The sequence below is a fragment of the Macrotis lagotis genome, chromosome 1, assembly GCF_037893015.1.
Source record: "Macrotis lagotis isolate mMagLag1 chromosome 1, bilby.v1.9.chrom.fasta, whole genome shotgun sequence".
In the NCBI taxonomy this organism is placed as follows: Eukaryota; Metazoa; Chordata; class Mammalia; order Peramelemorphia; family Peramelidae; genus Macrotis; species Macrotis lagotis.
Genome location: NC_133658.1, coordinates 4,981,157 through 5,006,355, shown reverse-complemented (window position 1 = coordinate 5,006,355; position 25,199 = coordinate 4,981,157). Strand labels below are relative to the sequence as shown.

The 25,199-nt window shown below is 55.3% G+C and overlaps 1 protein-coding gene and 1 long non-coding RNA gene across 2 annotated transcripts in view; one reads left to right on the top strand and one right to left on the bottom strand.

Moving 5' to 3' along the window:
• Positions 1 to 25,199, top strand: part of VSNL1 (visinin like 1) — a 67,186-nt gene that overhangs the window by 29,531 nt on the left and 12,456 nt on the right. Inside the window, exon 2 of the mRNA XM_074221677.1 lies at positions 6,930 to 7,096. Within this exon, the coding sequence (XP_074077778.1) occupies positions 6,935 to 7,096 (162 nt within the window). The 5' untranslated portion in view covers positions 6,930 to 6,934. The remainder of the gene's footprint in view (positions 1 to 6,929; positions 7,097 to 25,199) is intronic.
• On the bottom strand, positions 20,221 to 23,516 carry LOC141493659 (uncharacterized). The gene is made up of 3 exons (XR_012470273.1): positions 22,006 to 23,516; positions 21,534 to 21,618; positions 20,221 to 20,778 (listed from the first exon to the last, which is right to left on the bottom strand). It is a non-coding gene; the product is annotated as an uncharacterized LOC141493659 (long non-coding RNA).

The window sequence follows — 25,199 nt, the reverse complement described above, 5'->3', positions numbered from 1 at the left end:
GCCTCCCCATACCTCAGTCTGCCTTCCCTCCCACTCCCACAGAGAAGCCACTGTAGGAAATCTGTCCCCCAACTTGACCCCAGCCCATTCCTTCCACCACCAGCCCCCATCTTGAGGGGTTTCTGTTCATTGCCCCCAGAAGGCTTTGTCACCTCTATTTTACACAAGGAAACTGAGACTTAGAGAGGGGTGGCCCCCAGTTTGGAGGATCAGAGCTAAGTGTCACCAGTACAAGAATTCCCTTGAACCAGCAGGTCAGCTCCTCCCAGGGATGCCAGAGAGGCCAGCACCACTGAAAGGGTCACACGGCTGGAGGAGCCGGAGGTCAGAGTGGAACCCAGGATTGTTATCCCCATTTTACGGAATGGTAAACTGAGGTCAGAGACACACAGCCAGAATGTCAGAGGAAGGTCTGTGGACGACACTCCAGATGCCCCACCTCTAGCCCTGCATCTTTAGGATTCACTTTGTCCTGTCCCATCATTTTACCAAAGAAGAGTCAGAGACCAGGCAGGGCCAGACTGAGCCAAAGTCACCCAGCCAGGTCCAGCGTGTGTCGCCAAGCCTTGCCACCGCTCCGTCAGCCAGGCTGATTTGTTCTCGTCTACCTACCATGTATTGAACAGAAAGTGATGTATTGGGGTTCAGTGGAACCTTCACCCAAATTAGGGGAGACAACCCTGACTCTAGCCATCATTATGTCACTACTTGGAAGTGCCGGTGGTGTTCCCACAGCCAAAGAGGAGCAAGTCAGGAGATCTGCCTAGGTCCGTGACCCCATAGGATCCCCCCTTTCAGATGAGGAAACTGAGGCACAGGGGAGCAGTCACAAGCGGGGTCAGAATCAGAATCCAGGTCTCCCGACTCCACACCCCGACTGTCTTTCTGCAGGCCTCGGTTTCCCCATCTTTAACACATGGGGTGCTGTGGGGCAGATGGGGCCCAAGGCTCCTTCCGTTTCTGATGATGTTGGGGCAGAGAGAGCCAGGGTGCCGCGGCCACCATGCATCAGCCTCAACTAGGCAAGAGGGATGGCTTGTTTGTAATTATTGATGAGAGCTTTTCCTCCGGGTCCCTTCCAGAAGACTTGGTGTTCGATGCTCCCAGCTGACAGCCTGCTTCCTTTCATAGAAAACTCCTGGACATAAATAGGCTGGTTGGAAACAGGATACATGGGGAGAGAGATAAAAATAAACTGCAGGGGAGAAGGCAGGGGGGCGGGGGGCCCGGGGCCCCCTCCCCCTTCTGGGTGGTGGGCGCGTCCTGGACCCTGAGGATGCTTTCAACTCTGGCCTCAGGCCCTTAGCTGTGTGACCCTGGCCGGGTCACTTCTCTGCTTGCCTCAGTTTCCTCAGCTGTAAAATGGGGAGAGTAAAGATTCTAAAGATTCTCCAGGCTCTAATGAGATGAAATGTGGACAGTGATTCTTGTCCCAGGGATTGTGAGTGATCTGCCCACCGGCTACGGGCTGGTTCACTGATCAGGATTCGAACTCGGGGTCCCTGGAGGCCACAGGCCTCCCTGCCTTTCCCTGCCCTCTGCATTCCCTCCCACCATTCCAGGCTGTTGGTCAACACCCACCACCACCTAGAACCCCCCCGGGCTCCTCAGGCTTAGTTCAAGGGCCCCTTCCTTGGGAGGCTCCTTCCAGCCGCTGGGGCCTTCTCACCTGTACAGGTGCTCCTCTCCTCTCCCAGGAGAATGCCCGCCCTCAGGAGTGACAGCGGGAGCTCCCTGGGGGCGGATGGAGGGCCCCAACACATGGGAGCCCGGAGCCCTTGCTCCGGCCGACTCGGACAGACGGGCCCTGGCCGGAGCTCCTTAGAAGGTGGAGCTGAGACAGAGATGATGACCAGGAGCGTTGGGGGTCCCAGAGGACCCTTGGAGTTCCCAAGCCAGCGGCCTTTCCTCCACCCTCCCCATGATCCTCGACCTCTCTGCGGCCTGGGACACTGGGACTCTCCTCCGTCCTCTTCCCTCCGTGTTTTAGGACGTTCTCTCTCTGGTCCTCCTCCTCAGTCCCTGTTGCTGGGTCCTCATCAGGGTCACCCTGGTACTTCTCTTCTCCCTCTAGACTCCTTCGCTCGGGGATCTCTCAGCTCCCCCGGATTCAATCTCCATCCGTCCTAAGCCTTCCCCCCTTTTCCAGGCTGGCTGGCTCAGTGGCGGAGCCTCTGGGACAAAGGAATGGGGATCTCCTCCTGCCACCCAGTCACACCCAGAAAGGACACCCAGAAAGATGACCCTCCCCCCCCAGCCCCACCCCCTTCACACCCTGTTCTTAGGCAGGTGGGACAGGTGGGGACTTGCCCAGGAGGCTCCCGCCCAGCTGGAGGGAGGGAAGGAAGGGTCTGGCCAGCCTCCTGAGTTGGACCCCCCAAAGAACCAGAACTGACTCCAGGGGGTCTCCCAGGCATACCTAGGGATCTCCAGCCCCAGGGGCTGAGGAACAAGCTCTCCTAGAAGACACTCCCTCCCCCATACTTTCTCCTACTGTCACCCTGGGTGGGTGTCTGGCCGGCTCCGTCATTGCCTCTCTCTGTCTGTCTCTCACATAGACACACACACACACACACACACACACACAGACATCCACACAGGCACACACATACACAGACACACATATACACGCATATACAGACACACACACACGGACACAGATACACACACAGACACAGACACACACAGACACATATAGACACAGACACACTCACTCGCTCACTCACTCACACATTCTGAGGAATCTTAAGACCCGGGCAGGCTAGTTTCTCTGCTTTAGCCGGGGGCCACAGCTTTAGTGCCGATCCAAGTTTCCGCTGCCTCCCTTCTTGGGAAATCAGGTTCAAGTCCCAACAGCTGTCCCTTGATAAGGAATTCATGACTGTCTTGGGCGGGCTCTCCTGGGAGAGCACGGAGTGGCAGAACATCTGCAGGGGGCTCCAAGTGGGGGAGTGGGGAACATTTTATATATACAATATATACTTTGATCATTCTATTTCAATATAATTTATAATTCTTTGTATTTTATCTTTATTTAAGAATATGGTTCTGAGGAGGGTGCCACAGGCTTCTGCAGTCTGTGGGTCCAGTGACCTCAGCTGATTTGAGTAAACTGAGATCTGAAGATCTATTGGAAAAAGCACTGCCCTGGGAGGCAGGAGATGGGCTTCCCAGGCTGGTTTTATCCCTGGCTCACCTGTGACTGTGGACAAGAGAGTTCCTCTCTAGACCCCAGTATCTCCATCTATGAGTCAGGACAGCTGGTCGAGAAGAGAGACAAATAGACACACACACACACAAACATACAAACACACACAAACACAGAGACAGAGACAGAGACAGGCAGAGAGACAGAGACAGAGAGAGAGTATAGATAGAGGGATGAAAAAGGAGAGATGATAGAGATAGGTAAGTGGATAGACAGACGGATGGATGGGTAGATAGAGACAGATCAATTAGATAGGTGAGAGATGATGGATAGAGAGGTAGATAGATGATAGATGATGGATGGATGAACAATAGATAATTGATGATGGATGATGGATGGATGGGTGAACAGACAGACGGGTGGATGGAGAGAGATGATAGAAATGAGAGCTAATAGATAAAGGACGTAGAATGCTTGAGGTCTCATTGAGCACTGGGCTGTGGACAAGCCCGCTCACCTCCCTCTGCCCTCAGAGAGCTTACACTCTAATGGAGGTGGACAACACCAAAGGGGAAGGGGCAAGGGCACAAGATCAACTGACCCATCAAAGTCTGGGGAGGCTCTGGGGCAGGGGCAGGATCTGCACTTGCACTTGCTCTGGGGAGGTGGCGGCTCTGCTGCCGAACATAACAGTAGAGATTACCTGTGAGACAGGTAATACGAGGACCATGTGGGATGGGAAGCTGGAGGTGATGCCTGGCCCCCGCAGAGCCCCCCATTTTACTGCTGAGCTCCTTGGAGCCCAGGGAGAGATGGAACCAACCTGGGGGCCCCAGAGGAGCCTTGAACCCAGGTCCTGTGCTTTTTCCATTACTCTGCCTTCTGTCTTGTTTCCTATGATTTCCTCAAGAGTTGGTTGGACGAGGTTCAGAGAGCTGCAGTGATTCACCCAGGGCCACACAGCCTCTCAGTCCTCGGTGGTGTGAGGATTCGCCCCCAAGCCTCCCCGTCTCCCTCCTGTAGCCCCTCTTCTCTGGGCATGGAAGGTCTCCCCAGAGACTCCTGTCGCTGGCACAACCCCAGATCTGCCCCGGTTCCTCAGAGCTGACTTTTCCAAACGTTCCTCCTTCCCAGGATCACCCAGGCGCTCCTGTTTGCACGGGGGCAGGTACAGGTACAGGTGGCACTGTTCCCTGTCTGTGAGAGAGCCGGCCTGGATTGTGCCCACACCAGGTGGGAGGTCCCCTGCCCCGGAGTGGGAGGCTCTCTGGGAAGAAGTCCTCCGGGGGGAGAGGCCCAGGTGCCCCTTGGCCTCTGCCACTTCGGCCAGGACCCTTGGGTTTCCTCCCCTGCAAAGGGCGCCCGGGTGAGGTCTATTCCCTGCCTGTGCTGACATTTCTCTGTTCCCTCCCTCCTGTGCCTTCAGGCCAAAGCAGGGACCCCCTCCCCCTCTTCCCCCCCAATCCTCCATCTCCCTAATTTCCAACCAAGGCACCATTGACAAAGCCATCTATCAGTGACTGGAAGGGGATCTGGGGTCCTCCCCCCCTGAGGCCAGGCCAAGCCCCCCATTTTACAGAGGGGGAAACTGATCCCCAAAGAGGGGGGAACTTCTCTTACTGCAGCCATATGGGTTGGGCCTCCCTTCTTGGGAAATCAGGTTCAAGTCCCAACAGCTGTCCCTTGATGAGGACTCCATGACTCTTGGGTGGGCTGTGCTGGGGGGCCTGGGGAGAGCAGAGCGGCAGAGTCAAGGATGGAACTCACATCTCTGCTCCCAGCTGCCCCCACCGGCCAGTTCTCTAGATACACTTTTTTATTACCCTTTGCTGCACATTTTCTCATGCGCTCTGGGCACAGCTGCACATGCTCCCTTCGCCTCTGCCTTTGCCCGGCAGTGAAGACTGGCTCCTGTCTGTGTGTGCTACTGAAATGAGAGGGCCTGGCAGGCCTGGCCAAGCACATGCATGTGTGCCCATTCACATACATGTGCTCGCATGTGGGGGGAGCCGTCGGCCCCGTCATGGACAATCTATGTGAACTGAAACCCCTCTGAAGGGAAGCCTGGTGCTGTCCCCAGGGGGCTGGGCAGGTTTTCAGTGAGCTCCTTTGATTGGGAAAACAGAACATGATTTCGATAATAATAAGTAATAATAATAACCATGGATAACAGCTCATGGAGAAATCAAGTTGGGTTTTAATAACACAAGGGAGCAGATCAGGCCCCCCCTAGTCTGGCCCTGAACCCCCCAAGGCTTCCGTAATACATTGTGATGAGCAGATTTCATCCACGAATTAGCATTTTCTTCCCCTAATTCAGGAGTTCTGTGGCAGCAGGCCCCTGGATGTCCACCTGGCCTCCACCATGGGCTGGGGGGGGGGTCCCTGCAGAGAGATTTAGGATTAAGAAGCATTTGTGAATAATGGGTGGGAAGTGGGAAGCCAAGGTTGGGGGCAGGGAGAGACAGGGGGGTGGGGAGAGAATGGGTGGGGGAAACCCTAATCACCGATGCCCCCGTGGCTCTGCTTCATACTGGGGGGGGGGGTGGGCTGGGACTTGGCTGAGGGAGACAGCAGCCAAGGAAAAGCCAGGGGGCAGGCAGCCTTCTGAGGCTGGCCTTGCGCACCCTGGAGAGGATGACTCTGGGGCCAGGATGGGTGGCTCCCAGGAACCTGAGACTGGTCCAGTGGGAGGGGGCTTTGCCTTGTTCTGCTCGGCCCAAGGACGTCCTGATCCCAGTGGTGGAGAAGCTGGCCCAGGAAGTGGTGGCCCTGGGCCTGGCTCAGGGGCCCATGAGATGCTGGCCTTGGTGGGAAGACTGGACATGGTAGGGAGGACTGCAGTGGGGAGGACCTGGGAAGCTCAGCCTGGCAATGGGGCCTCCAGACTGGAATTGGGAAGACAGGGCCTCAAATCGCAGCGTGACCTTAGTCAAGTCATTTAGCCTTCATCCGCCTCACTTTGCTCATCTGGTAAAATGGGAGTCGACAGACTCCTGTGAGGGTTTTGTGAGGATGAGTGAGGTTTGTCAGGTGCTTTCTGAATCTGGGGTGCCATCACCTCTCCAGCTGCTGCTTCATCTGGGAGCGAGGGGGGAGGTCAGACTGGCTGCTCCATCATTCAGAGTCCTTCACGAGTGGCCACTTGGCCTCACTTATCCTGGGGGGGGGGGACGAAGTTTATCTAGAGACAAGGAGGCCAAGGCTGCCTCAAAGTCCTGGGGGCAATGCCAGGGTCTCTGATGCCAGGCGCCCTAGACCGCAGGGTGGTCCATCTCTTTATGGGTGGACATGCGGTGGGGCCATGAGTGGGAGGGCAGTTCCCTGCCTCGGCTGGCCAGGGAGGTGTGCCCAGGGTCCTCATATGCCCAAAGGGTCCTAAGGGATCTGGCCCGACCCCCACACAGCCCTCCTTTGGAGCACCAAGGGCCCAAGGAGGAGTGGAGGGTGAGAGTTGCCGTCTGTGCATGAGTCTGGGGGAAGGTGGAGTGTGTGCGTCATTCAGACCCCCTGGCCCCTCACCCACACCCAAAGGAGGGAAGAGTGTTTGATCGTTGTTCACCCTGTTCCTCACAGGGGCTTCTCTTTTAGTCCCATCCTTTTATTTTCTAGAGAAGGAAACTGAGGCTGGGAGAGGCATTGTGTCATGGAAGGAACCCCAGCCTGGCTGGGGGAGCGCCCCTCCCTCTGGGCTCAGTGTCCTCTTCCTTCACCTGGGAGGGTCTCCAGGGTCCGTCCTGCCCCCCAGGCTGCTCACGGGGCCCCCCTTCCCTCCCCGCAGGCACCATGGGGAAGCAGAACAGTAAGCTGGCCCCGGAGGTGATGGAGGACCTGGTCAAGAGCACCGAGTTCAACGAGCACGAGCTCAAGCAGTGGTACAAGGGCTTCCTCAAGGACTGCCCCAGCGGCCGCCTCAACCTGGAGGAGTTCCAGCAGCTCTACGTCAAGGTCAGTGCCTGCCGGACATGGGAAGGGGCGCCGGGAGGGGCAGGTGGGGGGCAAGGGAAGGGGGCTCCGCCTGGATGCGCTCCAGCAGCTATTTGTGCGGCGTGTGCCTGGTTAGGACGGGCCAGCTTCGGGGGGGGGGGTTAGAGAGGGAGTGGAGAGAGGGCCACTCGCTGCGGATCCGCAAGCCATTCAGTTTTAAAAGAAAAACCCAGCCCACGGTTGTCAGGGGTCCCCCAAAGGTTGAGCAGCCTGACTGCGGCTCCCGGCTCCGGGATGTCCGTAGGAAGCACCGAGCGATTCACCGTGCTGGGGGCTCCCGGGAGCCTAGGCTCGGGGAGCTCCTCCGGGTCCGTCCGGGTCCCACACTCAGAACCGCCCTCAGCAGCAGGGCTCAGCCCCCCTTTTACGGCAGAGGAGCCCGAGGCTGAGCTGAGGGGCTCGGCCAGTGTCCCCCAGCGAGTCAGCGCCTGAACCGTTACTCTCCCCCTCCCCATTTCTGCCTGCCACAAGCCGGCTCCCACTCACCTGTCCATGAAAAAAAATTGGACCTTGGACCAAAATTGGACCAAGCAATTGGCCTCCGTCCCCATGGCCCAGTGGATTTGGTTCCCCTCAGATGGGTCCATTTCAGAGTAGACCCCGTCGGGGTGCCCCCTCTACTTGCCTCCCCGCAGGATCCCGCTCGTTCCCTTCTTGGGGCACGGCTGTGGTGCGTGCTCCCTTCTCGTGTCGGGAGGCTGGGCAGACGGCCTCTGTCACCCTTAGGAAGCCCCTGCGCCCCTCCACCGTGTGCCACCGGTCCGGATTCTGAGCAGCTCCCAGGTCTCCCTCACCTATCCCATCCTAGCGTCTTTGCTTCCAGGCCCCCCATGAAGCCCTCTCCGACGCCCCCAGCTGCCACAGCTCTCTCCTCACCCTTGGCTCTAGCACCCATCTCTGGGCCCTGCCCTCATTGCCTTCTCTCCCTTCACCTTAGTAGACAAGAAACTCTCTGAAGACAGACCCCAAACTGGTTTCAGGAGCAATGGGGGGGGGGTTCAAAGAGGCAGTCCAGGCTGACTGTGGGAAAGGGTTCCCCGTATGGAAGGGGGGCCTCAGGAGCTGGCGGCCTCCCTTCCTCAGTGAGCCCCAGGCTGAGGCTGGATGAACTCTTGTTGGGATGTCTTCGTGGAGACTCCGCTGGGGTGTGGCTTGGTCACTCTCAGACGGTGGGGTTCATCTTTGGCTCCCAGGTGCCTCTCTCAGAAAGGTGAGGTGATTGGTCCGAGGTCATAATACTGGTTGGGCCCGAGCCAGGACCTCAGTTCTGAACCCCTTCTTCTAGGACCACCTCAGGAGCCCGGGGGTCCTTGTTCAGCCACTCACCCCTGTGGCCTTGCACACTGGCCTCCTCTCAGCGGGCCTCAGTTTCCTCCTCTGTACAAGGAGGGTTGGATCTGAAGGCTTCTGAGGTTTCCTCCAGCTCATCCTTTCTCTCATCCAAAGGAAAGGAAAGTGGCCAAACCAGTTCTGAAATAGGGCACATCGTCTCTGCGTGCTTTGTCCATCAGATGTCTCTGCCCGGGGGGGCAGAGGAATGTGTCCCTACCGGAGGAAGAGCTGTTTGTTTAACTAAGTGGGAAGGTTGTGTCCAGAAAATGACCTCCCAGCTGAGCGGAGAGCCTCCAGAATGTCTCTGGGGGAATGGCCAGGTTTGCTCATGACCCACTCAGCCCCCACTGACCCAGCAGGCTTGGCCCAAGAGTGGGGAGACCTGGTCAGGACCACTGGGGGAAGAGAGTAGATCTGGGGGCCCCCACTGCCCATCACCAATCCCACTGCGCTTCCTCCCCTGTAAGTCAGAAGGCCTGTCCGCCCACTCCCCAGGAGGCAGGCGGGGATGGTCAAATTCCAGCCTCGGTCCAGGGGGCTCCTCTGCCCCAGGCCCCAGGCCCCAGGCCCAGTCATGTCTGAGGTGGCCTGGTCCATCTCTTTCCAGGGCTCCCGGAAAGTCCCGGCTCCTGAGTTCTATTTTGTCTCTCCCCAGAGAGCTGAGCACCTGGGAGGATAAGCCTTGGCAAAGAAAGCCCCTGGCAGAGGGGCTCCAGGTTGGCTGGCCATTCGCCCCCCTCCCACCAACCTCCAACTGACCCATTCAGATCTTGTCCCCTTGTGCATCCAAGGCTGCGGCGTTCCTCTGAAGAGCCCCCACCAGGGGTCGGGTTAGACCCCCCCCAGAAATAGTGAGGAGGGGTCAAGGGGGGCAGTGGCCATCATGGAAGAGGGAAGGAAGGGTAGGCAGAAAGGACATTCAATGTGAGCAGAGGACAGGGAGGGATTGTGGAACAGGACCCAAGAGGAGACGGAACTGAGCAAGAGAGGAGGAATGGAATGTTTACACAAACTTCCATTAGCATGTTGGGCGAAGGCCCAGATGTCCACCCGCCGCGGCCCCTGCCCAGGTTCCCCCAGTAGCTCCCTGGGGGCCTTGGGGAGGAGCTGAGTGCCATGGCCTGGCCTGGCTGTGGCCCTGACCGGGGCTATAGCTGTGGCCTAGCCATGGTCATAACCGTGACTGTGCCCGCGCCTGTGGCTGTAGCCGTGGCCAAGTCAGGAATCCCTCTGGCTGTCTGACCCTGCGGCTCCTGGGGTCGATCACTCGGGTTCTGGGGGACACCCATATAAGGTGCCCCCGCCATGAGGAAAGCTTTGTTCCATGCTCAACCTGTTCCCTACACTAGATGGAGATGCCCTTCAAATGCCATAATGGTAGGTATTTAATGATTGCTTCTACCCTTGCCCCCTCCTCCTAGAGAATTAGATCCCCCTGGGAGGAAGCCCAGGTACCAAGGAAATAAAACCCAAATACAAGTTAATTCACAGAGACTTCTGACAGGCCTCTCCTCTAGGGGGGATCCTGGGGCCAAGTCTGGAAGGGAGCAAGGGGTTTCAAGAAGTAGAGGTGAGAAGACCAAAGCATTCCAGGGCTTGAGACTGGCAAAGGCCTGGAGGTCGGAGATACACAGGGACCAGTGACTAGGCCAGGTGACCTAGAGAAAATGGGGAAGAATGGTGCGTAACAAACCTGAAAAGATCAGTCCACGTTTCTGAGTCTCCGCTGTGAGCCAGACTGTGTGTCAAGCACTGGACTAGGAGATGAGGCAAAATGAGTCCCTGCCTTCAAGGAACTTATAGTCTGGGGGGGGGGGGGGGGTTGCAAGGCAATGAGGATAAGTGTCTGAGGCTGGATTTGAACTCAGGCTCCTGATTCAGGCCTAGCTGTCCTGAGCTTATAGTCTGATGGGGGAGACGGCATGCTCATAGATCAATCCAAGTTACAGGCAAGAAAAAGAGAAATAATAGAGAGAAGCCAGAACCAATGGGGACAGACTGAAGGGACAAACCATGGAGACCAGAGAAGGAGCCATCGAGAGGTTTTGAGTGAGGAGGCTCACGTGTTCAGAGCTGTCGAGCCAGGCCTGAGAGTCTGGCCTTCTGTCCTGGCACTACCCCATGTTGTCCTCCCAGAAAGTGACAGTTCAAGCTTGGCACCCAGGTCAGGGTGGGACCTTCCTGCCTCAGTTTCCTTCGCTGTAAAATGAGAAGATTGGGCTCCGTGTCTGCTGCTGGCTCTAACCCTATTATCTAGAAGCTTCTCTCAGTCTTTTTCACTTTCTTTCCTGCCCCCACAATAGCATAATCAAATCTCTTGCAAATTGTTTTCTCCAATCCTATTGATTGCTAGGCTGAGGTAAATGAATCTGGAAAGTTCCCTCGGATTGCCAATTCAGAGGGGACAAAACCAGAAATGAGCCGATGCTTCCTCTGAGAGGGTCCAACTACAGGAGGATAATTGAATAAGAGAGGATCCCCAGGCCTTCCCCAGCCCCCCCAGAGCTTAGCTGGGAAGCTGTTGGCCAACACTGAGGCCTGTCCAATGATGGAAAACATGAAGCAAGGAGCAGAGGGCCCTCCCTCCCCAGGGCTCCGGCAGATGGGGCCCTGCTTGACCAGGACAGGGGCCTGTGACCTAGGCCTCGGAGGACAGCCAGCAAAGGGTCGTTATGCCCATTTTCCAGATCAGTCAGCCAGTATTGACTGACCCTAGAAGACTTCAAGAATGAAACTGGGCGTGGGGGGATGCAAAGCCCCGGAGACACACTACAGAGGAACAGATCGGAGCTCCTAGAGCCTCGGAGAGTCCCCAATATCCTCCGCCAGGAAATGCGCCACCTGAAGAGAACAGCCAGGCCCAGCATGCTTGTCCACTCTAGCTGTGGGATGTTGGCCAAGCCCCTTTCCCTTCTGGGCCTCTGCTCCCTCCTGAGTTCACTTCTGTCTGAGAAGAGGTGACCTCATCTTCAGAAATCAGGGTATCAAAAACCGAAAATCCACATGTGGATTCTCCCACTGAGGCAGTATTAAATAAATGATGAGGGGATGGAATCGAGTCAGAAACTCAACCAGGGAATGGCTGTGCATCCTCAGGCAGGCCCGTGACCCTCTCTAGGTTTGAGCTTCCCATTCTGTAAAATGGGATAATAAACCCTACCCTGTCTCCTTGGCGGAGCCATTTGGTGATAAATAAGGCAATTGCTTTGTAAACCGCTACGTTCTATAAACTACAAATGACTGTGGAAGTTTCTTGAGCCCTGCGGGAAAGCCTGGGCTGAGACAGGGATGGATGAGGCTGCGTGGGAGTCCCATCCGTCAGTCATCCCGGGGCCCCTGCCGAAACTTGGAAGCTAAGGAGGCCATCCCTGGCCCCGTAGGCAGCATCCCTGCCAGCAAAGGAGGAGGTGCAGATGCAGCACTTCTTATCTTGAAAAGCTCTGATGCCATTTGGCCTAGGGACAAAAAGTAATCAACCCAAGGCCATAGCGGGCCCAAAGGCCAGACCTGCAGCACATGGCCCCAGTCCTGGCTGGGCTCTCCCCGCTGGAGGTGGTGGTGGTGTTCTTTTTTCAGCTGTCAGCAAGGGAGGAAAATGTCAGGTTGGACCTTCTGAAAGGTCTGACCCATGTCTGAAAATAGCCAAGGGATGGCTGGGGACAAAGGTGTATGAAGATGGTGATTAATAGGGAGAAATGGAACGCCTGGACTTGGGGTAGAGCAGTCGGCCATGTGAGGACAAGACGGAGGAGACCAGGCTGCTGGAAAGACGGCGTGGGAACGTGATGAAGGGTTCCGGGGGATCCGCAAGCACAGGCCAGAGCGGTAGGAGAATCATAGGAACCAGGGACACTGGAAGAGAAGGGGAGGAAGGGCATTCCAGGCACGGGGCACTGCACACTCAAGAGCATGGAGGGGGGAGATTCTGAGTCACGAGAATGCAAAGGGCAGGAAGAGGAAAGGAAATCTGGAGACAGATCGTAATGGACTTTAAAGGCCAAATGTTTGTTTTGTTTTAGAAGCCACAGAGGGCCCACGGAGAGTCTTGAGTTGGCACAAAGCCAGCTGTGCAGACTGTGGGTTAGCCTGGAAGCAGAGAGGTGAGGAGGGCCCAGACTGGGGTGCTGGTCGACTACCTGGAAGCCAAAGGACAAAGGAGGGCAGGGGCAGAGCCAGAACTTCGGGGGATGTCATCTGCTTGGCTCTGGGGGATTCTTAGGGTTCAGAGGCAGAGCTGAAAAAGAGCTGGGTGTCCTAGTGGTCGCCAAGCTCCATGAGTCAGCTTTGGAAGATGTGGCTGCCAAGAAAGTTGGTGCTGTGGCGGGCTGTTGATGTTTGTCCTTCGTTCTCAAAGAAGACCCTGACATCAGGGAGGTGATGCCATGACAAGCGCATGAATGGGACAGGCGTGGGGGAGGGGCTATGCTAAGTCAGCCGTCAGAGGCCAGATTTGAACTCGGGAAGATGAGTCTTCTTGACCCTACACTATGTCACCCCTAGCTGCCTGTAGCATCTCTCTCCCTCTCTGTACCTATTGGATAGGAGCCAACAAAAGGTTTCTTTCAGCAGCCTGGTGTGGTCAGGAGGGGGGGTGCTCCCTGAGAAGGGGGGCTGCTGCCCCCTCCCACCTCTGACAGGGACATGGGAGGCCCCACTGGGGAGCTTAAAGCCAGGGACAGATTGGGGGCGGGCTGTGCATGGATGGGGACAAAAATCCATTTTTATTCCAAGAGGGCGGTTTCTTATTTGATTTTATGCATTTGGAAACAAGATCATGAGCAGGGTCCTGAGGTTCGCCAGCCCACCCAGGGGTCCAGGATATCAGAAAGGGTCCGAGGCTCTGGATGGGGATCTGCCGGCTGGAGCTTGGCTTCCAGGATCTTTCTGGGAGCCCCTCTCTGAGGCCCCTTCCAGCTCCAGACACCCCTCCTGCGGCCTGGGGTCATCAGGCCACTCTCAGACCCTGATCCCTCTGACTCAGAGAACTTCCCTTCCAGGCCAGGAAAGACTTGTTTACAGCACAGATCCCTGGCTAGGTACAGGAAAATGTAGGGGAAATGCTTCCCATCTTCACTTCAAGAGCCGGCACTGTCTTAGAGGGTTATAACTCTAGAACCTTCTAATCCATCCTTCAGATTTTACAGAAAAGGAAACTGAGGCCAAGAATTGATAAGTGACTTTTCCAAGATCATGATGTAATAAGCAGGGGCGGCTAGGTGGCACAGTGGATAGATCACCGGACCTGGATTCAGGAGGACCTGAGTTCAAATCCGTCCTCCGACACTTAATAATTACCTAGCTGTGTGACCCTGAGCAAGTCACAAAAAAGCAAAAAAAAAAAAACCCCACTGTAATAATAAATAAAAAACAATGTAAGGTAGGGATAACTGAATTATTCAACACACAGACTTGAGAGAGCCCAGGATATGTTTGGGGGGCACCGAGGTGTGTGGTGTATGTCGTGTGTGTGTGTGTGTGTGTGTGTGTGTGTGTGTGTGTGTGTGTGTGTTGAGGGAGGGGGCTATATTGGACTGTAGGGGGGCTTTGAACATGAGGTAGAGAAAAGGACAGTTTATTTGCCATAAATAGGGTTAGGGTTAGAGTTAGTGACATGACTAGATCCAAGCTTTAGATAAAACTTCTAGAAGTATCTGAAGGATAAATTGAAAGGAGCAGATGAGGGAGTGGAGGACCAGGTAGAGGTTGTTGCAATGGCAGAATCAGATGTCCTTGTTGGTCTGACCTGGGGGCAGTCCTGGGACAGATAGAGTGGGCTCCAGGCTAGGGAGTGACTGCATCCAGAGGGGAGAGACAGGGGAGAGGCTCAGGATGTGGGAGCCCCATGCCACACCTGGAAAGAGGGAGGTCAGGATGAGCTTGTGGATCAAGGAAGAGAGTAGCCAACTCTGGGCCCACCCAAGGGCTGGCTTAGGAAAAGCCTGGTCCTGGGCTCCCAGTCTGGTGGAACTGGTTTCCATTCCCACTCAGACATTTCCTAGGTGTGTGTCCCAGGGTCACCCCCACTGTGTGTAAGGGGCTGGGAATCCAAGGACAGAGGCTGAGACCACCCCTGCTCTCTAGGAGCTTCCACTTTGGGGATGTTGGCTGGTGGTGGGTCAGAGGTACTGCTATTTTGTTATCCAAGGACATTGGCCATGGGGGAACATGCAGAGAGGTGCGTGAGGCCCTCTGGCAAAAGCTCCTTCTCAACGGCTCTCCACCAGTGGGATGACCACTTCGGGGAGTGGGGGCTCCCCTCCCTGGAAGTCTCAAGTGCCAGTTGGGCTAGACTAGGGATTCCTGTCCCCAATGACTGGAATAGAGGCAGCAATTCCTCCAATTGTTTGGAAACCTCACTTCCCCTGGGACATGCCCTTTGCTTTTCCAAACCTCAGTTTCCTCCTCTGTAAAATGAGGGGGTTTGATAAGGTGACATCCGAGCTCCATTCTGGTTCCAGATCTGTGACTCCGTGATAGCTCAGGGCCACCCCAGTGAGCTTCCTCCCTGATTCTCTCTGAACCTCGGTGTCTTCCTCTGGAAACTGGATGTTGGACCAGGTCCAAGGGGGAGTCAGGAAAGGACTCCTAGCAGGGCTTTGAGACTTGACCAAGGCAGCCCCTCTCCATGCATGGTCATTCCATTCCATCCTGTCTTCTCTGACCCGTGAGATTGCCTCAGTCTTCCCCTGCTGCCTGCCCACACGGCCAGGTATCCTTCCATCGGCCCAGATGTCATCCCACATCTCTCCTCCCTTTTGTCTAGGCAGAGCTCCTGGGGAAGAATCTGAGCCTAGGACTCAGCTCTCTTTGTCCAGTCCCAAGCTCTCTCCCAACCTCCAGACTTTCATCTCTAGCTGCTCATTGGCTCCCTCCAGTGGCTGCCCAATAGACTTTGAAACAGCCCCCCATCTTTGCCCCACAACGGTCTGGTTGAGGACTCCCCATCTTTCTAGTCATTGGTCCCTTGGCTTGCATCAAGATGGCAGCCTGTACTCCTTCCTCTCCCTCATCTCTATCCAATCAGGAGTCAGTTCCTATCCCTTCTCCCTCTGGTGACGTCTCTCCCACCCAGCCCTTCTCTTCTCTGACACGGCTGCCTCCACCTCCCTGATGCCATCATTGTAAAGTGCTCAGCTCTGGTCCATAAGGACTGTCCAAATGTTGGCCGTCTCTACACTCCCCCAGCTTAGAGCCTGCATGGCCCTGTGTGGCCTCTGAGTCACTGGGCCCTTCCCCGGGGCTCCCCCAGCTGCATCACTCCCACTCTCCCCTTTTACCCATTTGGATGAACTAGGCTAAAGTCTCCCAGCAACCCTCCCGAAGGCCCACCCCTCAGGTTTCCAGGACCATGGAGGCCAAACCACTTCTGTGGCCACTCAGTCATTGCCATGGGGCTCTGGCTTCTGCCCTTCAAGTGAATCACCAGGGTGCCAGGAGTGACTTACTGGGAATTCCTGGAAAGCCCTGGGGCTGCCTGCCTTCTCTCCCAGCCCCCTCCCAGTGCAGTCAGCCTTTCCAGAGTCTTCCACCTCTGACATCCTCTGATCCCTGTTCTGAGACAGAGGCCATTTTTAAAAGAATATAGCGAGTCCTGCCTGTTCTACTGCATAGGGGTCCTTCCTTCCACTTCTCCTGTGCATTTGATTCACATACTTTTATGTTCTTCCCTCTTTCCCCCAATGAATAATTCTTTTTTCTCATTCCTATTTCCTCCAGTGATTAATTTCTCAAAAAAAAAAAAATGAACCAGGGCATCTAGGTGGCACAGTGGACAGAGCACCGGCCCTGGAGTCAGGAGGACCTGAGTTCAAATCCGACCTCAGACACTTAATAATTACCTAGCTGTGTGACCCTGGGCAAGTCACTTAACTCCATTGCCTTACCAAAAAGTAAAGTGAAGCATATAAGAATGTGCACAACCAAAGAAAAGAGGTTCCCAGGTTGTACGTCTCCTCCTGCATGGCCGGAGGGGGCAGGAGCATCCTTCATCCGGGTCCTCGTGGCTGATCATGGCCGTGATTGGAATTCTAAAGCCTTTTAAGGCTGGTTTTCTTGATGGTTTTGTCTCATGGAGGGGATGGTGGTCCTGGTTTTCCTCACTGGGCTTCAGTTCCTCAAGGTCTGTATCTGCCCAACGGCTTCCATTTTAGGTGGCTCAGAAGAAATCTGGGCCCCTCCTCGGCCTCAGCCAGGCTGGACCTCTGGTTGGGCCCTGGTCTTTCCATCACAAAGCCAGGAGGGGGGCGTGCATTCTTCTAGGCCTAAATGGGGAGGGGTGCATCCTGACCCAAATTGGAGGAGGTCGGCTTGGCCATCTGCTGGCTCTGGGGCCTGGTGCTAGAGTCAAGCCTCCCATAAGTCTCACCCCCCTCGGGTACCCTGCCTTCTGTTGGCCTCAGTCCCTCCTAGAGATAGATTTCTGCCTCTTTGCTTGGACCCAGCCTGCCACACCCCCCCCACCCCGGCTGCATCTGCAAGGTTGGTCTTCACAACCACCTGAGAGGGAAATAGTATTTTTATCCCCATTGTGTAGATGAGAGAACAGAGGCAGAGAGAGGAGTGACTTGCCTAGGATCACACAGCTGATAAATACCTGAGTCCAAATTTGAAGTCAGGGTCACCTAGCTGTTAGGTTGGAAAGAGAGGTGGGATTTGAACACAGGTCTCCCCTACTCCCCATTCCCCTGCCTCTATCATAGACCAGAAGATCCTGAGCTGGGAGGGGTTTAAAAAACCATTGACTGCTCAGCTTCTGGGAGCCTCAGCTTCCTCCTGTAAAAAATGGAGATGATGCTATTGCCCTCCCCAATCCCTCTGGTTTTTCTGGAGGACTTAGTGGGCTCACTAACATGGGAAGACCTTGAGGTGTTCTCAGAACTCTGTGGCAGTCCTAAGGTAGGGTCATCTTTATGGAGGATGAGGTCCATTTCTTCATCTTTAAAATAAGAAAGTTGAACCTTCTGATCCCTAAAACCCTACCTTGAGTGTGTGCTACCTGGGTGACCTAAGTGAGTCACAACTCCTAAGCCTCAGTGTCCTTACATTAAAAGGAGGCGATTGGTCCATCCTGACTTGGAATCAGGGATCCTGTGGAAGGTTCCCTAGATCCTCTCCCCAGAGGATGGGCTTTCCCTTTATTGGACAAGAATTATGGAGCTGGAAGCCCAACGGACTAAATTGAGGATCACAGTCATAGTGGGGAAGGTGGACCCCTGGAGCAGCAGACCCCACCGAGGGAGATGCCCCAATAGCACCTGACCCTGAGGCCAGGTTACAATGGTGGCAGTGTGGGTCACCTGCCCCACCAGCCCAGACCCCTTCCTATCCACAGAACCGCCCAGGGGGCCAAGCTAGGAGGAGAGTGGGAACCTTGGCTTCACTTTTGGGGAGAAATGTGTCCAGTCCATTCTCCAGATGCTCAGGTCCAAATTCAGGCCATGGGGTCCTTTCTGATCCTGATAGTCTTCAATTCTATCATCATGACTCAGTCTCCGAGGCTCCCAAAATAACATTTTATTTGATTTATTCAACTAAAATGTGAAATGTATAAAGCCTTGAGCATAATGGATGGAGAGAGCACCACTCAAAGTCAAGGAGCCAGCAGGCCCCTCACCCCCCCACACACACTTGCTTTGACCTTGGCCAAGCTGCCCTTTCTCTCTTAGTTTCCTCTCTTCCCCAGTTTGGCCCTACCAGCTCTGATGTTCCAAAAGTCCTTCTCTTGAGAGCACCATCATGCTAAGGAGATGGCACCCTAGGTTCAGGTTCCACTTTGCCCATTTCCTAGCCTTGGATTCCTGGGCAAGTCATTCCATGCCTCTCAGCCTCAGTTTCTCTATGTGTAAAAATAGAATATTCCTATCTGGCCACTAGACCCAGATGGCTCTGGAGGAGAAAGTGAGGCTGGTGACTTAGCCCACCCCCTTCACTCAAATCCAGTTCCCATGCTTGTCATGGCATCCCCTCCCTGACATTGTGGTCTTCTTTGAGAAAGGACAAATCCAAAAGTAGCCTAACTCTGTCTTACCTCAGAGCCTTTTTGTGAGAACCCAACAAGGTGGGGGTCTTGCTTTTGTCTTCTATCTCAGAGCCACCATTTCACTGTCATGGAGGCAAGAGCCATACCCCTTGTCACCCGGATGCCTCTTCCCAGGAGCAATGGGACCACTCCCCAAATCACTACCCTCACTCCTAGAGAGAATGCGTCGTCCCTTATTTGCCCAGTGGCTCATCTCTGTCATCCAGATGGAATTTTCTGCCCCAGAGGGTGTGAGACACGGCTGTAAAGCCATTCCCCCAAAATCAGCACGCACTTTTCCAAGTCTGCTTGTGAAATACTTATACTTTTTCTTTTGGGAAGGCCCCCGTGTGTCCCCTGGCTTCTACCCTCCTTCCCAGAGGCAAGTCCTGTTTTCCTATTTAACACAAAATGTGAGCTTGAGAAATGCGGTTTGTGATGAGGGTTTGGGGTGCCAGGCTTGCCCCAGGAGGCTTTTCTGGGGGAGTCAAAGAGAAGAATGGGTGTATTCTCTCAGATCCAAGAGGCTCGGTGAGGCGTCTGTGGGGAGACAGGAGAAGGTCAGGGAAGAGTCCTTCCTTGGCAGAAGTGATTTCCCTGTTCTGTTAATAAGAAAGTCTTAGAGTGTCCCTGGGGAGGCTGTGGGAGCTGGGCAGTTCAGTGGATTCGGAAGTTTCCTGTCATGACTAATAAGAGGGGAAAGAAAGGGGTCCAGCCGAGCACGTTGTCTGAATTTAACTCTTCTTGTGGGAAACAATATTCTGATGCTTCAAAATCAGAGGCTAGAGTGGGGGGGTAGTGAAATTGTGTTTCTGGAAGCAGAGACAGATGGCTGGAGCGACTGGCTAATATGCTGTTTTCTGGATAATTTATAGCATCTGGAATGCTGTAAAAAACGATTCTATTGATTTCACCTGATAATACATTGGAATGACTATTGGGAAGGAAGAGTCCTCCAGGGCCAGAGAGAAATACTATTAGAGCAAGGGCTTGTGGCCTTCAGCCCTCTGGAGGGGAGGGGACTTACCCAAGGTCAGGGAGGACACAGTCTGGCTTCTCTGACTTCAAATCCAGTGCACTGCCCTCTGGCAAAACCACCTTTTCTTTGGAGGCAGCTATTGGTTCAGTGGACAGAGCACTAAGTTCAAATCCTGCCTTGTCTCTTACTGGCTGTGTGACCCCTTGTCTACCTCAGTTTCCTCATCTATAAAATGGGCATCTTCATAGTCCCTGCCTCCCAGGTTGGTCAAGTGCTTCCCCAGGCTCACAATAGGCACCTAATAGAGGTGGTTTCCTTTCTTCCTTCTTCCCCAAGGACAATTTAGAATGGCCTTCTCCATCTGATGTCTTTTATTAAGCACAATGGCATCTTCCCCTGCTTGGTACTTCTCCAAGGATGGATGGTTGAGTCTTGGGCATCCCAAGATGAAAAGGGGTGTAATGTTTGCCAAGAGCCATGGAGGAGAATGCACAGAGATCCCAGAGGAAGTTGGGGGACTGGGCACCTCCTCATCGACATTCTTAATGAGGTGGGGGGAAGAAAAATGGAAAGTATAATTTAAAAATTGGTAAATACATTTTATATAACTATATAGATCCATCAATCCATCTATCTCTCTATCCTTCCATCCATCCATTTATCTATCTATTCATCCACCCACCCATCCAGCCATCCTTGCATCCCTCCATATCTATATATGCATTTCTAGATACAGATACACATATATAGATATAGGTATATGCAATTCTGGGAAATAGAACAGAGAACCAGACAGGCCAGGGAATGCTTTTGAAAGTAGCCAAGGCCGCCTTCAAAGCCATCTCACCAGACACTCAAAGGAAGTTTATTTTTATCCCTGTTCTTCCCAGATCCATGGGGCAATGACCAGTGAGTCCAATGATGTCAGCTCTGGGGCTGGATAGGGCCACACCCGAGGTCCATGGACCCAGAGAGGACAAATTCACGGCTTGCTATGGCGGGCGTGTTGACATTGGCCAACCTTGGCAGACATCCATCCCTTCGTGTCTGAACCTCTCATCTTTGGGAGTTGTTGGGGCCCCATCATCAAGTCCTGGTGGCCTCCCCTTGGGGAGGCTCCAGCGCCTCCCAAGGACAGGATGGCTTTTCCAGATTCTTCCAGATGTGGGGCTCCCCTCCCCCAGTCCTTTACACTTGTTTCACATGGAATTTTGTAGGATAGGTGTAGACTGAGTTCCCTGTGGCCAAGGACAGGTTTATATTTGTCTTTCGTCTTTTATATTTGTCTGTAATTGCTGTGCTTAACTCAGTTGCCTTTGAAAAGAAATGAATTGTTTGAAATTAATTGAAGAAATGGGAAAAAAGGGGGAGAACTCTTAGTAGTTGAGAATAAACATGATGGATGGGAAATGTCTTAATCTGAAGAGAAAGCAAAGGAATCTAAGGCCATTCTGTATCCCCTGAGTCTGGGCCCCTCACCCTTAGCCGGGACCCTCCCGAGAGGCCTCTGTGGTCACAGCCTGCTCCAGGGATGCCAGCTTTTTTTTTTCTTCCAAATTCATTCTGTTTTAGGGATTTGACCCCATTTTGGAGGTGACCTCTGCTGGGGCCACCTTGATGAGCTGTGACTCACCAGCCCAGTACCCTGAAAAATCAGACCTAGATCCCAGGCAGTTTCTGAGGTGCCAGAGTCATGTTGCCAGGGCAACTCTCCAGGGCAGAGTGCCAGCCACCAGAAGGGGAGGTTACATATGAGATGTTCAGGGGCAGTTTGTGTGTGTGAGCTGGTGAGGGGTGCCCTGGAAAAGGAGTCACAGCCGGGGCTGGTCTTTGGGGCCACCCCCCTGCAAAGCTGCCTGGCTCCTCAGGATGGGGCCAGGGAAGAACCCGGTGTTCTCATTAGCTGAGAAGTGAACCCTGCCGGGCAGGGGCTGCCACTGCCCATGGAGGAGGCACATGATTCAGAGCCCTCTTGCCAGGTGAGCTTGGGCCAGGTCCATCCCCTTGTGACTCAGCCAGGCTGGCTCTCCCACTCCCATCACCAGGGCCCTGTGTTGGCTGGAACCCACCTTTACCTCGGCTCCCAAGCTATGGTTTCCTTCAAAGCAGGGTTCATCCAAGAGCATTTATTAAGTGCTTACTGTATAACAGGTCCTGGAATACAAGGAATGACAAAGATGGGGCTTTTCCTGATCTCCCTTGTTGCTGGTACCCCCCCAAATGCCTCTGAATTTAGGGCTAGACCAGGGCTGGGGCCTGGAAGGACTTGGCATGGGGAACCCTGGGGGTGCCAAGGCAGGCTGGCCCCTTCTCTGACCCTGGCGGGCTTGGCTGCCCGGAGCATGGAGAGGTTGGGTCACTTGGCCAGGATTCCCTCCCGCATCTTCCCAGCCCAGAGGCTGCTCTCAGGTGGTGGCTCTCTTGTCGCCCATTGAAGGGAACTCTTGAGGGCAGAGGGGGTTTCCTGCCCTGTCTGAAGCAGAAGCTTCAGCACGACTGGTTGATAGAAAGCCGTGCGCTCAGGCTCCCTTCAGAACACACCCCAAACAGGAGTTGGTAAGTGAGTCCTCATCGAGTGCTTCGGGATCCCTCTGAGATGGGGAGAAGCAGAGGGTGAGCCGGGCACCAGAGGGTGGAGCCAATCCTCGGGTGACAGAGGCCTCGCTCACCCTACGATGAGTGAACGGGTCACAGGAAACCCCCATTAAGACCCCCTCCACAGACCTTAGGCAGTTCTGGGCAGGCCTGCTCCTCGACTCCCCTCACGGACGGACCCTGCCTTTCCCCAGCTCACCCCCGACTGCATGGGTCCACACACCCAGTGGCCAATGCAAACAGATTACAGGGGAGGGTGGGCCAGGCCCTGGGGGTCGGAAGTGGGCCCACTCCAGGGGGTGGCATCCAGATGGAGCTTGTTCTGCTCTGGCACCAGGAGACCACTCTCCCAAGTAGATTTACTCGGGGACCCTGAAGAGGTGCTCATTGGGTCTCAGGAGCCAAGGGTTGGGCTTATTGGGCAGCATCGTTGTCCTTCCTGAATTATTAAAGCTGAGGTTTAAGATGGGTGAGAGAGAATGCCTTAACGACTCTCTGCAGGGTAGGTCCTGGGTTCAAATCCAGACAGATCTGTCCGCTTTCTCATCTGTAAAGTGGGGATAAATAGCACTAACTTCCTGAGGGTGTTGTGGAAGTCAAAGGCAAGTCGAATAAACAACCGGTGACCAATAGGTGGCCCCCGTCCTCTGCCTGAAGACTCCCAATGCGGACGACTCACCAGGCAGACCACAAGCATTTATTCAGCACCAGCTATTTACCTAGACTGAGGCCAGACCCTCCTCTGGGGGGCTCCCCCTCTGCTCCCCTGAGGCCGTCCCCCCAGAGGCCCCCAGCGCCTGCCTGCTCTGGCTCCTGGCTCCAGGCTCTGCTCCCTCCTGGACATCCTCTCTCCCCCCACACTGCACTTCACTGCTCCCTGCTGCCCCAGAAGGACACACGCGTGCAGCAGATGCCAGTCTGGCTTGGGAAGCTTCCCTTCCACCTTACCCTCCGACACCTGCTCCTCCAGCCGGACCTCAGGCACATGCCGACTCAGGCCTTTGCAGGGGCCGTGCCCAGGCCCAGAGCACCCCCCTCCTGGTCTTTCCTGGCCCCTTGGACCCTGGCCTCTCACCCCACCTCCCGCCGGTGATGGCCCTTAACCTCAGGCCTTCCCTCTGGGATCCTCTCCAAGCCTCGGGCTCCAACTTTACAAATGATTCTTTCCACCTTGTCACTCCAGAAGCCTGGGAGGGACTGTCCTTTGCCTTTCCTTGTCTCCAGTATACAGTAGTTACTCAATATTGGCACCGGTCTGCAAGCTTTGCCGGTCTTGCCCCTTTCCTCGGCCCCTCTCCGCAGCCCGCCTGGTCTTCCCAGGGGCCTTCTTGTCGGTGTTCTCCACTCAGTCCTCCGTGGAGCCACCATCTCGTCCTCCTAGAACCGGGCTCTGACCAGAGCCATTTCAGCCCATCGGCCAGGGCTCGGGCCTTGGGTTTGGATGCTGCTTCGGACATTTTCTGTGTAACCAGGACAAGCCCTTGCCTTCCCTGTACCTCAGTCTCCTCATTGTAAAATGATAGACTCACTGGGGTCCAACCCCCCTCAGCTCTCCATCTCTGATCTCATGACCAAGTCCCTCCCCTGCCCACACCCAGGACCTCCCCCCTTGCCCCTTGGCTGCCCCCCTCTGGGGACACTGAAAGCTCCAGACCACGGGCTCCGGCCCACCCAACCCGGCTGCTTCCACATCTCCATCCCCCCCGGTCCACCTTCCGTTTCCAGCCTCAGACTCCCCTTGGTCCAGTCAAACGTCAAGCCACCGTCCAAGCCCCGGCCACTGCCCCTTCTGCCCTGGATGGTCTCCTCGCCTTGGGCTTTGGGGTTTGCCCACCCCCCAGATGCCTGTCCATTTACTCCGGATCTGGGTGCATGCAAGGAGACATGTATGTGCCCACAGTGAGGATGCAGTGTGTGTCTGTGTCTTCATCTCTATATCTCGATAGATACACACAGGGACAGAAGACAGAGTCAGAGACAGAGACAGAGGGGGGCAGCACCTCCCCTAGAGCCAACCAGAGAGGGAAGGCTTCTTACCCAAGGTCACACAGTCAGTGACTCTCCTGACACCCCCCCCCCATCTGGGGTGGGATGGGGGATCTAAAGCAAAGGCCGACCTGGCCTCGGGGGCCCCAGCTCCTCCTCTGCCCCATCTGATAGCAAGGCTGCTGGTGAAGACTGGGACGGCCACACAGATGCAGGCCGTTTCCATGGCAACGGCCTAGGCTGGCTCACCGACTGGCTGCTTGGCAGTGCTGGGGGCTGGCGAGGAGGCTGCGGGTGTTTCTGGGTTGGTGGATGCTCGGGGTGGGTGGGGATATGCTGCCTGGGGGGCTTGGGGAGATAGTGGAAGAGAGCCCCTGGGGGGGGGGGCTCCAGGCCTCTGGCCCAGCCAAGGGCAGCTTGCCCACCCATTAACTGTCCAGTAATAACAGTAACCTCCAACCCCCCTGGGGGAAGGGGGGAAGAGGGGAGGGGGAGACAGGACCCTCTGGGCTTCACTCAGAACCAAAACCAGCCCATGGCGGCAGAGGCCAAGCCCCTGGTTTTACAGATGTGGGAAACTGAGGCCCAGAGGGAGGCTCGTCCAGAATGCCTGCGGGATGAGGGGCAGTGCCATATGTATCAATAGCCAGCATGTACCGGCTCACCAAGGTGCAGAAGTCCTTCAGTTCTCACCCACCTGGAGGACGAAGCGAAAGCAGTGACTTGCCCAGGGCCACCCGGCTAATAAGTGTCTGAGGCTAGATTGGAACCCAGATCCCCTGACTCCAATTCCAGGACTGTATGCTGAGCAGTTGCCCTGCCTCTCGTGATCCACTTCTCTGCCAGGCCCTGTGTGGGCTACAGCTTAGAAACACGTCTGGGGGAGGGGGAGGGAGGGCCCGAGTCATTGGACCGGGAGTTGGAAGGACCCGTCCAAGGTCTCCCAGCTGGTTCCCTGGTGGCAAAGTTGGGTTCGAGCCATCTCATGGGACATTGTGATCAGAGCTGAAGCCCCCATCCCCCTCTTGCTGTGGCCGGTAACCAGGACCCCGGGCCCAGGCCTCAGGTCCTACTGGTGGGTCTTTGGTGGCAAAGTGGGGAGAGGTCCTGGAGTCCAGATCCAGAAGGCCAGGGGGCCCCAACGTGTCAGCCCC